General features: G+C 33.6%; 3 protein-coding genes across 7 annotated transcripts in view; 2 read left to right on the top strand and 1 right to left on the bottom strand.

Moving 5' to 3' along the window:
• The first annotated feature begins 859 nt into the window (after positions 1–859).
• Positions 860–1,753, top strand: LOC135129215 (protein giant-like). Its single transcript, XM_064056389.1, has 2 exons — positions 860–938; positions 1,119–1,753. The coding sequence occupies exons 1-2, from the start codon at positions 860–862 to the stop codon at positions 1,751–1,753; spliced, it is 714 nt and encodes a 237-aa protein (XP_063912459.1).
• A 3,406-nt stretch (positions 1,754–5,159) lies between these two features.
• LOC135129297 (piggyBac transposable element-derived protein 3-like) lies at positions 5,160–6,110 on the top strand. Its single transcript, XM_064056486.1, has 2 exons — positions 5,160–5,170; positions 5,465–6,110. Exons 1-2 carry the CDS (start codon positions 5,160–5,162, stop codon positions 6,108–6,110), a joined length of 657 nt encoding a protein of 218 aa, XP_063912556.1.
• A 3,104-nt stretch (positions 6,111–9,214) lies between these two features.
• LOC135130304 (piRNA biogenesis protein EXD1-like) overlaps positions 9,215–14,885 on the bottom strand; it is a 75,268-nt gene continuing 69,597 nt past the window's right edge. For 4 of the 5 annotated variants that reach the window (XM_064057693.1, XM_064057685.1, XM_064057674.1 and 1 more), the window contains 3 exons: positions 10,949–11,596; positions 10,794–10,898; positions 9,215–10,742 (listed from right to left, as the gene is read on the bottom strand). In XM_064057693.1, coding sequence (XP_063913763.1) covers positions 10,539–10,742; positions 10,794–10,898; positions 10,949–11,563 — 924 coding nt within the window. In that variant the 5' untranslated portion in view covers positions 11,564–11,596 and the 3' untranslated portion in view covers positions 9,215–10,538. Of the gene's footprint in view, positions 10,743–10,793; positions 10,899–10,948; positions 11,597–11,662; positions 11,708–11,761; positions 11,817–14,885 lie in introns of those variants that run through there. The other variant, XM_064057679.1, reaches the window with a different exon arrangement.

The raw sequence follows: 14,885 nt of genomic DNA on the forward strand, positions 1-14,885 counted from the left end.
TTTTCTGCTTACCACGCTTCTGTCCACTTGAGTCTTGCATTTCATTACTTTGTTCCTTTTTTTCGGGTACCTGTTATCTCTAGCGATTTTTGCCGCGGCGCCCTTGTCAACAGTATCTCCACTATCTGTGGACATCAGTGAGGAATCCAATTTAATTTTATTAAATTTATTTTCTTTTAGATCATTAACCGATCGAGTCAAATTTTCATTAATTCCCACTAGTATGTCGATTCGATTCGAAAGTTGGCGAATTAATTCCATCAGAGGAGCAGTGTGTTTTTCTACCGCTTCATCAATAATCAACTTTAACTCAACTTTAGCTAACGTATGTACGAGCTGAACGCCAACACTCTATATTTTTTAATAATACAATGATATTCCGAAAACTCGTCGGTCTCTCCTATCTAGCCTAGCCTTCTAGTTTCCACATCGCGTCGTTTGAACGCAAGAAGTTCTAGGTAGTTATCAGTTTTTCTAACAAACGGATTAACGTCATTATCTACGACGATTTATTATTTTATGATACCTGCACCTGACACAAGTATTTACTTGGGTTTTCAGGTAACGAGTCCTCTTGGTGGCGCTGGATAACACGGGGGAGTCCGAATTGCGCACATGACCTGAAAAAGATAGGAGTTGCGCCCTTTTACCACTCGAAAAATGTCCGAATTGCGCCCACTACCTGAGTGCTCCCTTACCGCGTTCTTAGACCCTATAATGCAGGTAAAAATTACTCTCCGTTCGAAAATCCAGTGTTTTGTGACGTAGTAGAGGATAAGCTCACTGTATGTACCCTACATAGCCTACCTAAGCTTTGGGAATTTTTTTAATTTTTGTAAGAACTTGAAATGGAAGAGTAATGGTGGGAGTTGAAGGAGGTTACATTTTGGAAAAGGGTCTCCCCATTGGTCACTCGCAAGTCGCAGAAGATTTCATAAGTCCGTTATCACTTCTGCATTTACTTCGTCGATAGTTTCCGAACATTGCAGTTCAAATTGTGTAGTCAGTTCAACAGTTGGATCTAAATAAACGTAAGCAAAATTTATCACTTAGTACTTTTTTCGCTGTTTTTCTTTTTGTCTCGTCGCTCGATATTTATTTATTGTTATTATTTTCAGATACAATTATGGCAACTGATTTATCATTGTCGTCTCCCGATGTGCTGGATCTGTGCACCCGCAAACGGCCCCGTTCTCCCGATGACCAGGACGAAAAGAAGGCCCGCCGCCCCCCGGTCTACAATGTGGCCACTTGTCAATATAGCCCCGTCTCCAACAGCGACTCGGAAACTTGCGAGATGACAAGCAATTCGGAGATGAAAACGGTCAATTTAAAAACGACAGCGTGCCGCCCCTTCAAAGCTTACACCAAGGACCCACTCATGTTAGCGCAAGGATTTGTTAGTCCGGAGACGCTGCTGCAGAAGGACTCGGCTCAGGCTTTCACCGAATTCAGAGATAGTGTACTGTCACGACTGCCGACGACTAACAAAGAAACTAATCAAAATATGCGCCGGTTATCCAATACACAAAATAAAAACGCAGACCCAACGTACTTGGAAAAAAGACGAAAGAATAACGAGGCCGCGAAAAAGTCTAGAGACGCACGAAATGCTAAAGGAGATGAAATTGCCATCAGGTGCGCGTTTCTGGAAGAGGAAAACCGACATCTCAAATACCTGACACAAAGCTTGGAACAAGAAGTGAAACGGTTACAACATATCGTTGATTTCCAGAATCATCGAAATGTCTAGAAGATTAATTTTGATAATTACGTTAAATGTGATTTTTATCTTGTCAGGGACTTATTGGTCTTTGTAAATACCGTACGACTGAAGTCTAATTTAATTTGTATAAAAGCGTATTTGTGATCTATGTTTAAAGTCTATCGATTAGTGTATTTTTGTGTCATGTTTATGGTTATAAAAGTGAATAAAGAGTCCAGCCATAAAATATTTGTTTTCACTAAAAACTGCGAAAACTAAGTAGTAGTGGATCGTGAATTCAATGAATGGAGTTTTTTTTACGTTATATTCTTCGGATCGTCTGAGAAGCTTATAAATTGTTTTAAAAATTACACAGTCAAATCAAAAACAGTGTTGCTTTTTTTTACTTAGTCGTATTTTAATAACACAATTACTACTTTGACAATTCAATAGTCAACAACCAAAATACTCCTTTAATAAAAGTGTGTGCACTGAAGGCAGTTTTTTATGTAGATTTCAAATCTGCTCTCCAAATTTTTCCATCACGTCACATTTTTGTGCTACACGTAATTTTAAGAAATGCAGAAATGGAAGAGTAATGGTGGGAGTTGAAAGAGGTTACATTTTTGTACATAATTTTTCAAATTTCAGATATTTTCAAAATTGTAGAGCCCGACAGTACCCGGTTTAATTAAAGTGTGTCTTTAGGCCAAATTAAGTACATAGGTACCCAACATGAAAAAAATAAGCACGGAAAAAAAAATTATTGACAAACAAATTGTTAATTTTCACAATAAGGAGAAATAAAAATATCTTTATCATTTTTAGTGAGATTCACGCACTCCTCGTGCACGTATTTCTTACATACGGAGCATTTTCTCACATCTTTTACAATATTTTCTTGATACATATCGCAAAAACAATTTTCTTGCTTCTTCTGTGAGCTTGCTTTTAGTTCAAAATAATTTACATCAGCTTATTCCCAAAAAAAATCAAACGAGAACTGCAGTATGTACCCAACAGGCCAACAGCCCGCCTAGGCCATATTGATTCCACATCACAAACGAACATATTATCAGTAACCCTAACTGGAAAGCGAAGTACATACAACTAAAGCAGATCATTTAAAAGCGGAAAAAAGGAACTACACAATTAGAAAAATATGAAATTGCTAACGTAATTGAGATTAAAACTATCCAGAGAAAACTTAGCGGCATAAAATAGAACGCACACTGACTCGTGAAATCACCATCACAAATAATTCCATTGTGAGTAAACGAAACGGTGTATTACTTTACTGATTGCTCCTAAATGGTATAAAAACGTTCCAGAATGTATCCCAGTGGCGATCTACCACATTTTGTTTGGAACGTATGAGAAAAAACCAATGGGCCATTTTGGGTACTAGGCCATATTGAGTTCACTAGTTCAGTTACCTTATTTCAATTACGTAAATATAAATGAACTCTAAATTGAGGGATGCATAGCTTTAATGAAGTGCCATTCTTACAGTAATATTACTCTATACCTACGAGATACAACAAGAGTGTCACTTTACCAGCGACTACTATGATAATTTTTTGTGAACTTAAACATTTCTCGTCAAAAATTGAAGGTTCATTTTTTTCAATTTATTGTCTTTTACAGTTCCTACTCTGCTTCATGCCTGCTAATGAAAAAAATAGTATATTAACCACGGTTGTAAAGCCACTTTAGACGCTGCGCGTCTCGGGTTCTAATTTGCGCTCGGTCTGGAATGCTTGTCTTTGCAACCTTGGCTAATACAAGACTATTTCCTTATTTAGTAGTGTTGAAACAATAAGAATCGGCTATACAGAACCCAGACTCAAAATTCATGTTTACCAGTGTGATCAGTTTTTTTTCACCGAATACCCCGCGTGTGTAGCATACAGTAAGGAAAACAGCTTGTGCTTGTCCAGTGCCAACTTGAAGATAATTTTTCTTAGTCACATCTCATTATGCCTGTATCTGCTTACTACATTCCCATCTGTGTATAGTTTTGACAAATACAAAGTATAGTGCTCCAACGAAAATAATGGCTTTATAATACTGACTTTTCCAAACCCGTCGTTAGCGAATAAAGAACGCTAAAAAAGCTGATCCAGTTTAGGAGAAGCGTGTCAGCCAAATACAATAAAAATCCGCTATTTCAGTTTGGGATGGTACATTTAATAAACAACAGCATTCGTCGACACGTACGCTGGAGAAGTCAAAGTCGTAAAACGACTATTTTCGTCGGTTTACCATACTAATATCATTGTTTCAAATATCTACCTTTTCGTGTTAAGAGACTTTCTAATTTTTTTCACTTTTATGTCTTTAATGGGGTAGAAGCTGAGTATTTAAAATTATTCATCGCCACAAAGTGTCTCCCGATTATTTAAATTTTTAATTAATCACATTTTAATGAACCTTACTCATTATAAATAAATCATTTATTCATGCAAAAATTGCGTTCCCTGTTCTACTCAAATCGCCGAACAGTTGGACTAATCACGTGCGCATCACGTGCCTACAAAGTAAGCGGTCAAGTTTACACAATAACATGAAATTTGAGAGTGTAAAGAAATCTCGGAGGGATGTTATACTTATGTATAAATGAATCTTATATTCATTGTTTGTAAAATAACATACAGTATGATTCAAAATGTTTCCTATAAGGAAAAGGCATAGAAAACAAATAATTATGTGTCTCTCGCATTTTTTCCCATCGAATTTCGAGATGAGGGTAAAAACCTAAAGAATATTTAGGATTTGGTCAAGAAGTATGTATCTACTTAATACAAAAAAAAAATGGTCGAAAGTTGTTTCGACAGAACTTCTCTGGCATCTAAAGTATTCAAGCATTTATTTTTTTGAGTCACTCTGTATATGCAAATCAAAAAATATGAATGGAATGATAAATCACAAGTACAGACTCATCATATTTTGTACATTTATTCGGCAAACTTTTGAGCTGACGTCATCAATTTTTTGGAGGGGATAAGTACCGTGGGTTTTTTTTTTCTCTGAACATAGGATAATTAATGTTAAGTTGGTTGCATACCTGCTTGTAATGGATTGACTTGGACTTTTAAAAACTGAACATAAAATCTAATCGAGATTTAGGATATATCAAAGATATTGCCATTGACATTTGGCACTACTGTCTTCATGTTAAGGTATTGTAATAAGTTCAAGTTTAAAGAACAGAAAATTTACGTTATTGACCTTTTTAACCCATTACTGCCCACCGTATGATTTTTCATACCATATGAACGGGACTGTTTGAGGTTAGGTACTTAAAACAAAAGACAACGAACCGGCTTTTGAAATATATCAAACTCTACCTTTTTTAATGGTCTTTCGAGTGCTTATTCATTGGAGATTGTTTAAAACAAATTTACATTATCATATTGGTTTTTGCAAAACGGTGTCCTTCATTTTTTGCAGAATGAGTAAGAGGTAAGTTTACAATTTTTTATTTTTTCTACAAGAGAAAAATCCATGCATGTTTCTTGCGATATATATAAAATAAAGTCTGTAGATTTTGTTTATGATTTTTTTTCACATGTTTTGCATTTTTTTTTACCTAAAATTGAATTCAATAGCTTGCGTATGAAAAATCATACCTTGGGCGGTAGAAGGTAAGACAGTTTTTTTTACGGTTTATCTAGATAACTTTTTTAATTCCCTTTCATTGCTCCATAATCTTCGAGCTTATGATATAAATTGCGTTGGTACAATTCGAGCAGACAGAATTGATAAAGCGCCTCTCAAAGATCTGAAGAAAGAAAAACGTGGAAGTTCTTATGTGTTACAAGAGAAGGAAGGTAGTATTACACTGGTGGGATGGCATGATAATAATCAAGTTAATATAGCAACAAACCTAATCAACAATGACATATGCTTATCTAAGGGTTCGTGCAAGCGATGGTCTAGAAAGGATAAAAGTACAGTGTCAATTGAACAACCATCTTTGGTCAGCATATATAACCAAGGAATGGGGGGAGTTGATTTGTTTGATAAAATGAGAGGCTTTTATCGCATTCGCATACGTTCCAAAAAGTGGTATTGGCCATATGTAAGATTTTGTTTTAACGGAGCAGTAGTAAATATGTGGATGCTGTATAGATTTGCACATCCAAAACTTGGTTTACTAGAATTCGTTCGCAGAATAGTTTTAGCTTTGCTTTCATCGCCTCCACATTTGGGTGGACCAAAACCAAAATGTACTAGAGCCGTTTTGCCCGAAATTAGATACGATGGCGTGGATCACCTGGTAGATAGCAACAGTACTCAACGAAAATGCGGCTTTTGTGGGAAATGTGCTAAGTTTGTATGTGTTAAGTGCAATGTAGGCCTCCATCCAGCACATTGTTTTAGAGCCTACCACACACCATAATAAATATTTTGTGAAAAAAGTAGTATTTTTTTATTAATTTTTCAATAAAAGTTTTTTACACATACACTCTTTTGACCAGCGTATGAAATATCATACGATAAAATAAACATAGTTAACAAAAAAAAAAAGTTGTTTTTTTGCTAGTTTGTGTTTAGAAGGGCTATTGCATTAAGTTTTGCTAATTTTTATCAAAATAATAAAAAAAAAATTACTCGGGCATTAATGGGTTAAAACAATTTCGTCAAAAATTTTACTGTAAATGTCATCGTTGACATGGCCTACTCCTCAATTATTACGAATCTTCTGTGATCTTATGTTCAGTTTTTAAAAGTCCAAATCAATCCATTGGAAGATGAATATGCAACCCAACATACATGAATTATCCTATGTTCAGAGAAAAAAGAACCTCACGGTAAATATATTTTGGTTAAAAATTTGTCATGCTTATCATAACTGTAAATCATCTGCAATATATCAAAGCATTCAGTTTTGCAGATTCCAAATTAAATTGCAAAATGTTTTCATTTTTACTTCCCGAGCGTAAGCAAAGAACGTATTGCAATCGAGTCCGTCGGCCGACTTTCTACTTTTACGTTTTCTCGACCTAACATGACCCCTAGAGTACGAAGAAATAGGTCTCCCGTTTCCGTCTGTCAGTCTGTCTGTCGTCCCGAATTTTTATTACACATAATCTCCGAAAGTACTGAGCTCATTATTACCAAATTTTGTATTTATATTAGGAATATCATGTAGATGGTAAAACGCTAACCAAAATTTGTCTAGTCATCCCCACCAATAATGTGATGACGTCACTTCAAAATTGCACATAGTAAATTGGTTTTAAATTGTATGAAATAACATAGTCCTACACATGTAGTTTATGACTCCGTAGTGAGTTTTTACTCGAAACGTTCAGATTTTTGGAGAAAAAAATCAAACGTATATAACAACATTTTGCAATTTAATTTTGAATCTGCAAAACCGAATGCTTTGGAATCTTGCAGATATTTCAAAGTTATCAAAAACATGGTAAATTTTTAATCAAAATATATTTGCTTATTCCCTCAAAAAATTGGTGACGTCACCTCAAAATTTGAAATGAGCAAAATATGATGAGTCTATATTTGTGATTTATCATTCCATTCATATTCATATTCATAATGAGTCAATGTATTTTATATTGATTAAATCAGGAACTGCAAAACCACATGTTTTGAAATCCTGCAGACGTTTTAAAGTCATCATAAGTATGATAAATTTTTAATCAAAATGTATATGTTTATTTCCCCCCAAAAATGATGACGGCATCGCAAAATTTTGCCGAATAATTCTACCTAAAATGTACAAAATGTGATATATTTTTACTTGTGCTTTTTCACTACATTCATATTTTTTAGATTTGTTTATACAGGTGACTCAAAAAAATTAATGAATGCGTCAGTTTATTTTACTGGTTAAATTTGGGAATACAAAATATTATTAGTATTACATTGCATCGATCCAAGTTGGCATACGTGTCCTTTCATAAATGCTGATAACGCATCACATAATTTTGTAAAGTAAAAACTCATTTGAAACATACCCGTAGCTAACTTTTCATACATATGTTTATTTCAACTTATAGGAGTTCTCATAAAAAAAATAAAATTAGCAAAATCAAATTTTACAATTTTTCGAAAATCTTGGATATGCTTCATTGTACTTCAGGGGCGAGGGAAGTTCTGGCGAAGCAACCTTCGACCAAATTTTTACTTCCCGAGCCTAAGCTAAGTAAGTATAGTATATAATCGAGTCCATCGGACGAAGTGCCACTTTTATGTTTTCTGGATGTTTCATGACCCCTACAGTACGAAAAAAGTAATCTCCCGTTTCCGTCTGTCTGTCTGGTGTCTGTATCCATTTTTATTAGACAAGTAATCTCCGAAAGTGCTGGACTGATTGTTGTCAAACTTTGTATGTATATTAGAAATATCATGTAGATGGTTAAATACTACCCAAAATTTGGATAATCATCCCCACCAACAATTTGATGACGTCATTTCATTGAATCGTATGTTAAAATAATTTTAATGTTTTAAAACAATATACTCCTATACTTGTAGTGTACGAATCCGTTTTCAGTTTTTGCGCTAAACGTTCAAATTTTCGCAAAAATAATCCCAAGGTTCAATACGTTTATATTACCAACACCATACAGAAGTCGCCGCAGCGCAATGGCGAGCCGACAACGCAGGGATGTTCAACGAAACCGTGCGATATGCCGAATTTGGTTGTTTACTCTTTTTTTATTGCATTGTAATACGCTGCAACTACTTTTTTTTTGTGCTGTGACTAGTATTATCCATGTTGATGACTTCATTACCAATTTTTTATTGGTCAAATTAAGAACGAGTCACCCCATTTTCTCGAAATTGTGAAAAACTCGTCTTTATAATAATAATGAGAAAATAAGAATTATAATATTCAGATCATTTTGCTCGATTGTGGTTTAATTCAAGTCAAACTAATTTCTACGTGACATTCTTTCAATGTATAAACATAAATAAACACTCGAGAATGCTGCATATGTTTGATTGTACTTTAGGAGCGAGAGAAGTTCTGTCGAAACAACTTTCGACCAATTTTTTTTGCAGATATACAACGTTATTCACAACGCAAAAATGTCAAAACGCAACCGACAATAGAACTACAGCTGTGATTATTACTTTTTTAATTGAAACATAATAAAATTAGCTGTTTGGTTTTGAAAATAATTTGGAAATAAACGTCAAAACTAAATCATGTCAGTCTTTTCGTTGTTTATTTGTCGTAAATTAAAAATTACGGTCTAGAAGCGAGAATATAAACTCTTAAATTTTGTTTAGTTTAAAATTTGCTACAAGTGATGTATTTTGTGTTGCATAAAAGGTTCATCGTGTAACACTTCCTGCTGAAATTTCGCCCATAGCTTCTAAAACTGATTTCTAAAAATATATAATGCATTTTAATATCATATCTCACGATGATAAATTTTCGTTCATTTCATTAGCTGTGCAATTAAACATTCTCTTAACAGAAACCTCTACAATTTGTGGATATCGAAGTAAAAATGAAATAAGACAGAATAACAAAAACATATTTATATTTTCTCAATATACACTGTTTTTTACTTCCTGAGCGTAAGCAAAGGAAGTATTATTTCACAGCAAACTTAATACAACACAAAATAAATTATTTTCCACTATACTTGTATCACCGAACAGATGTAGTAATAAAAGCGGACGATCAATGAACCAAGCGTTCCTACCGCATAGACACATGTCTTCAAGCCTCGGCAGATTCAACGAGGCTTTAGCACGCCTGTTCACCTGATAGTTGCATCTGTTCAGCAAGTTTAGTATAAGCACATAACATTTCAGAATGGTTGTCGACGCAGTAGGCCATGACTGTGCACACCTACCTTTACTTAGCTCTAGTTACAATAGAGTAACAAAATGATGATTTAAAAAAAAAACGCAAAGAAAAAAAATTCGTCAAAAAAAAAATCATAATTTCAAAATTACTAAACTTGATTGCCAATTTTATATAATTTTCACAACCATCTGCGAAAGATAGCCATTTTGAAAAAAATAATAGTAAAAAACGTTTTCTCATACATAACTTTAGCTTGTAACATTGTAAAAATAAAACTTCATTCATTTATTTAACAGTAAATTTTATAAAGCTTTCCTCAGATTTAAAGAAATTTCAAATTAAATTCATATAAAAGTAAATAAATTATTTGTTACTGTTACAAACCAAATTTTCAGAAAGTGGCAGTGCGTTTCATGAATAAATTACGAAATTCTAAGATTACTACTCATTTGTAACACGTTCTCTGACTACATAATTAACATACAAAAAATATCGCAACAAATCATATGTTTTATTTCTGTGCTGTCACGTTTTACCAAATTAACATTTTTCCGCAGATAGTGCTTTTTCCAACACATTTTGCAAAAGATGGGAATTATTTTACTGTTATTATTCCCGTTAAGTACATAATTACATTTTTTTGATTTAACATTTACTTATAACTATCACAATAAAACAAACCATGTCGGAAGTGTGGAAAAAGGTCAACGTATGCTGTCCGTTGCTTTAAAATTTAATTCATCCAGGTTAATCTTTCAAAGAAAAAAATTAATTAAAATTAAACATATGATTAATTGTGGAACATAATCTTACCAAATAAGCTTGAATTAAAATTTTAAATAATAATTAATTTTACACAAATTTGGTATTTGTTCATCCAAACCTAGAAAAACTTTTAAATTTTCATTAAAAACCAAACAGAACTCCACCTGCTTTGTGTAAAAATTATAAATATACAAAGTTTTATTCACAACCTCAGGACTTAAAATGGGAACAGATAAACATCTGAACTGCATAAAAATAGACAATACAAAATTACGTTTTAAATTTCAGTAATTCGGCATCCGTGATTTTCTTGTACTTAACATACTCGGCAGTAATTTCATCAGTAAAGTTTTTCATAATATGTGACATCAGCTTATCCCTCAAAGGTAGTAGATAGACAACTAACTGGGCTGCCTTAATATTGCTGCTCTTTATAACTGGTCTCTCATGCCATATTTTATCCGTCATATCATCCTAAAAGTAACAAACAATTAACACCAAATGTTGTAATGTTGTGGTACTTACAATAGCTGCTGAAAGCAAGGATGGTGGAAAATTAAAATGTTTTGTTAAACATTCACTTATATTTTGGTTGGTATTTTTTTCTGAAGATATTCTGTTATCTACAATCTGAAAAATGAACTTTAAGTATAATTAATATTCAACTTATGATTTCCTACCTTTGTATCAAAGACGTTTTGCATTTCAACTTTATACTTATGATAAAGGCAATCATATAAAGCAGAGCCATTATGTAGTACTTTGCAGATAAAAGTAGACTCTAAAATGTCTTGTAAATGTCCCAGTTTGCCCAAGCAGAATATATCAAAAATATAAACTGTCTTAAAGTCTGCTATTAACAATAAACTCAGTCCCTTTCCCCTTACAAAAGTATTACCTAAACCAACTACAGCTACGGCTTCTCTGTCAGACAACTGTTCATAGGCCTCATCAAAGGACTTTCCAAACGTATTCACAAAAACATAATTGAAAGTCATCTGCCTCAATCGATGAAATTCATCTGGATCCATTTCAATTTTTTTAGATGCATCAAACGTTGTCCCATTTACAGCCGTTGGCTCACTTGGTTTAGGAACACTTTGTATGTGAGAACAACTTAATATTTCATTATGATAAAAGGTCATACTCCCATGATAGGGTGTATTTGTTTTCTGACAAAAAATGTCATATAATTCTATGCTTCGAGGTGAAACGTATTGGACGGTGCCTTCGTATATTTCTCGACCTGGAATTTCGATTAGGACTCGATCACCAGGATGCAGTTGTGGGGCCATGCTGTGGAGTCCAAACTTCCAATACTCACAGACCTTAAACACACAAATAAAGATTATGTAGTAGTTTGATTTGATGCGCACATTTTTCTTACTACTCACTTGACTCAGTAAGTATGAAATAAAACAAACTACAACATTTAGGAACTGAAAAATATAGGTTACAACGTATTTACAAAACTAACTTGTTATTATGTCTACATCACAGAACAGGTCTACATGTTTCTGATTTTAATATTTGACGTTTGACGTAGCTGACAAAACACACACACGCCACCGAACGGTAGAATGATGAACTAAAAGGTCGGTAAAATCAGTATCGATATCGACTTCAAAATATAGTTTTTTAAACTAAATTTTTCAACTCAATTGCATTAATCTACAAGTTCAGATGAAGAAAGAAACCAATTCGTAAAATTCACAGACTAAAATATTAATTAAACAATTTCAAACAAAAACATAGTTTAAGATTGGAACACTGTACGTAAGATGGCAGCACTATATAAATTTCTCAGGAAATCGTGATTATATTACATTTTAGGCATCTGTATTATTTTAAAACTTTATCCACTGTATCGTACAAGCTCCTGCTGATTAAAAATAATTATATTCATAATTAAACACTTAGGAGTGCAAAACTCGTCACAAAATGACTGCAGTTTTTTTATCAACCAGGACTAAAAGTGGTAAAATGTAAATTTGCTGTCGGTGGAACATAAATTATTGTTATGTATCAGGTGAATCATTTTTAGCAACAATTAACATGTTGAAAACCTTGGACTTCGTGTTTATTTTTAATTCAGTTTTGAAAAGAGGATGTATAGCAATGTCACGATAAATTACTCATATCATAATTCGCTTTGTGTTTCCTTTGCCTGCGAAAATGATTGCAATTTTATTCACTGCTGAGCAGCCACTTTGTTTCCCAAATCACTCAATTAGTCACTCTAGAACAACGTCAAGAATTTAATTACGGTATAACCCCTATTCTTACTGCAATTAATTTTGTTATTGATTCTCATTAAAAACACGTTTGAAGTACCATCCATAGAAAAACTGTTACATAATCATGGGAAACCACCAACAAGTGGGTTCAGCGTGAAATTCATTGAACAGTTGGGAGTGTTTATTTTGTAATCGCAGGGGTGTGTACCCGCATAAGGGATGCAACCCGTATGCGTCCACATGGCTGATAATAGAGGGTTGGTTGGTCGTGTGATTTTTCGACGCACGCGACCCTCCGATTCCGTAAGTGACCAATTATTCATCTCAATTTGGCCATTATCAAGTTTTACAACGAAGGTGATACCCGTATAACTTACGGTCGAATTACCAAGGGGTGAGATAAGTCCCCTGATAACATATGCCACCAAAAAGGGATTATTGATGGGGCACTTGAGGGTTAAAAAAATTGGTTTGGTACAGTCGGTACGGAACGACGAAAGCGAGATTCGGGAGAAGTCTCCAGCCAATGAGAAAGAAGGTTTTATCAGCAGTTGTTATCGAAATTCTAGAAATAAACTTGTTTTTCAAGCTAATAACGCGTTTTTAGAATATCGAATTTATTTGTAGAGTGGTTTGAGTTTACGTTATTCAAGCGACCACTTTTTATCTTCTTGTGAATCATATATTTTGTTGAAAGCGATGAGGAGTCATGGCTGTGATTCAGTCACTAGTGCTGTACTTTCTCAATCGCGTTACTTTTTATTGTTTCTTTTACACTGATGTTAGTCCCACTGTACTTAACACATATATCACAATAAACAAATTAAATCAACTCATTTGAATATGTATTTTGCTGTAAATGACAAATTTCCAGTCTTCAATATCAACACGGTTGATTATTTTACTGCATGTAGATATGTCAGAGCATTGTCCAAGTCTTATTGCAATGCAGAACAATAAATGTCGGTGTGTTGTGCATGTTTACATAATTAACACTAACGCACGTTTCCAGTTCCAGTTTAATGGAAATCGTAAGAAGAAAAATAAAATGTCGTAAAATGCAGTGTCGCAACAAAGGCACATTCTAGCTTTTTGAAAATTGCAGATGTTATCAACGGTAGAACAGTATTAAAAGATATATCAAATTTGTGTGATATGTTTCTCTCCTACGGCATTATGTTGTTCATATTACATTAAGATTTATTACTAAACTATACTTTTAATATAGTAATAGTGCTTTTCATATCGATTACATCGACAAGAGAAAGTTTAAAACTGTTAATTGTTAAATAAAAATGCATTGTCTGCGTAATTTACTACTTGTAGTTATGTATGGTGTATGAATTGAGTTTGGACAACAGTAAAACAAACACTACATGGTTCATTCGCGTAAGCGAACATTGTACCAATTCTAACCCTTATCGTTAATGGATACACAGTGTAAAACGAAATTTTGGTGGATTAATGAAAATCTTCAATTCTTGATAAATAATTCAATTTATTTGATACGATTGGAACAAGAACATCAAAATATAAATAAAGTTATAGTTTTCTATGACGTATATACAAAGTTACACTAGAGTGTTTTTAAGTTAGGCATTTAAAACAAAGTGCTTCTCAAAAATCAAAAATTGGTTTTTAACCGACTGCGAATAGAAGAACAAAATTTGACATAGGTAAACTACATGTAATATGCTTAATGCTAAAAAAACCCGTTTGGAGTGAGGTGTGAATTAACAAGAAACGTTATCTTAAAAGTGTTAAATGATGTGGGAGGTTTTATCACGGTTCACTTAAACACCCTTATTATGATTTTTCTCAAGTTTAACACATTTGTCCAAATTTTTGAAACAATTCCCAAATTCCATTCTTCACTTATTTTAACTAAATAAAAATGGCTGTGTCATTTTCTCTCTTAGGCATGGAATGTTATGTCGTAACTTACTTAGACTAACATGACACATTCTGCTGAAAAATAAACATGCTGCAATGCAGCAGTAAATGAAAATTTACATGAGACGGATAGTTTTGTCTTTGAACACACTTCATTCTAGATGTTTTTCGTCTAAAGTACCAGGAATTAGTAGACAAATTAAAAACAGACAGAATCGTGAACAATTTCTACTGCTTCAACATGTGATACTTCCATGGCTGCTAACGGAAGATGATCCAGACAGACGCTTATATATAGTTCTGTGAACTGATAATGATAACACAACGGATAACGCTGACTTCCAGTTGTATCTACCGCATTTGTTCTAGTGGCGAAAGAATATATTTTATGGAAAGATGTACACAAGTCCACACTAACGTTGAATTTGATCGATTTGTTTTAAAAGTACCAAAAGATTAATTTCCTCAGCCCCTATTGTTTCAGCAA

This window comes from Zophobas morio, unplaced genomic scaffold (assembly GCF_036711695.1).
Source record: "Zophobas morio isolate AGI-343-1 ecotype UQ-CSIRO unplaced genomic scaffold, CSIRO_AGI_Zmor_V1 ptg000002l, whole genome shotgun sequence".
Classification (NCBI taxonomy): Eukaryota; Metazoa; Arthropoda; class Insecta; order Coleoptera; family Tenebrionidae; genus Zophobas; species Zophobas morio.

What these genes read in the sequence shown, in the direction of transcription:
- LOC135129215 (XM_064056389.1), top strand. Translation starts at nt 860, where the DNA reads ATGGTGGGAGTTGAAGGAGGTTACATTTTGGAAAAGGGTCTCCCCATT. An exon ending in AGTCGCAGAAGATTTCATAA is followed by an intron (nt 939 to 1,118) that starts GTCCGTTATCAC and finishes TATTATTTTCAG; the next exon opens with ATACAATTATGGCAACTGAT.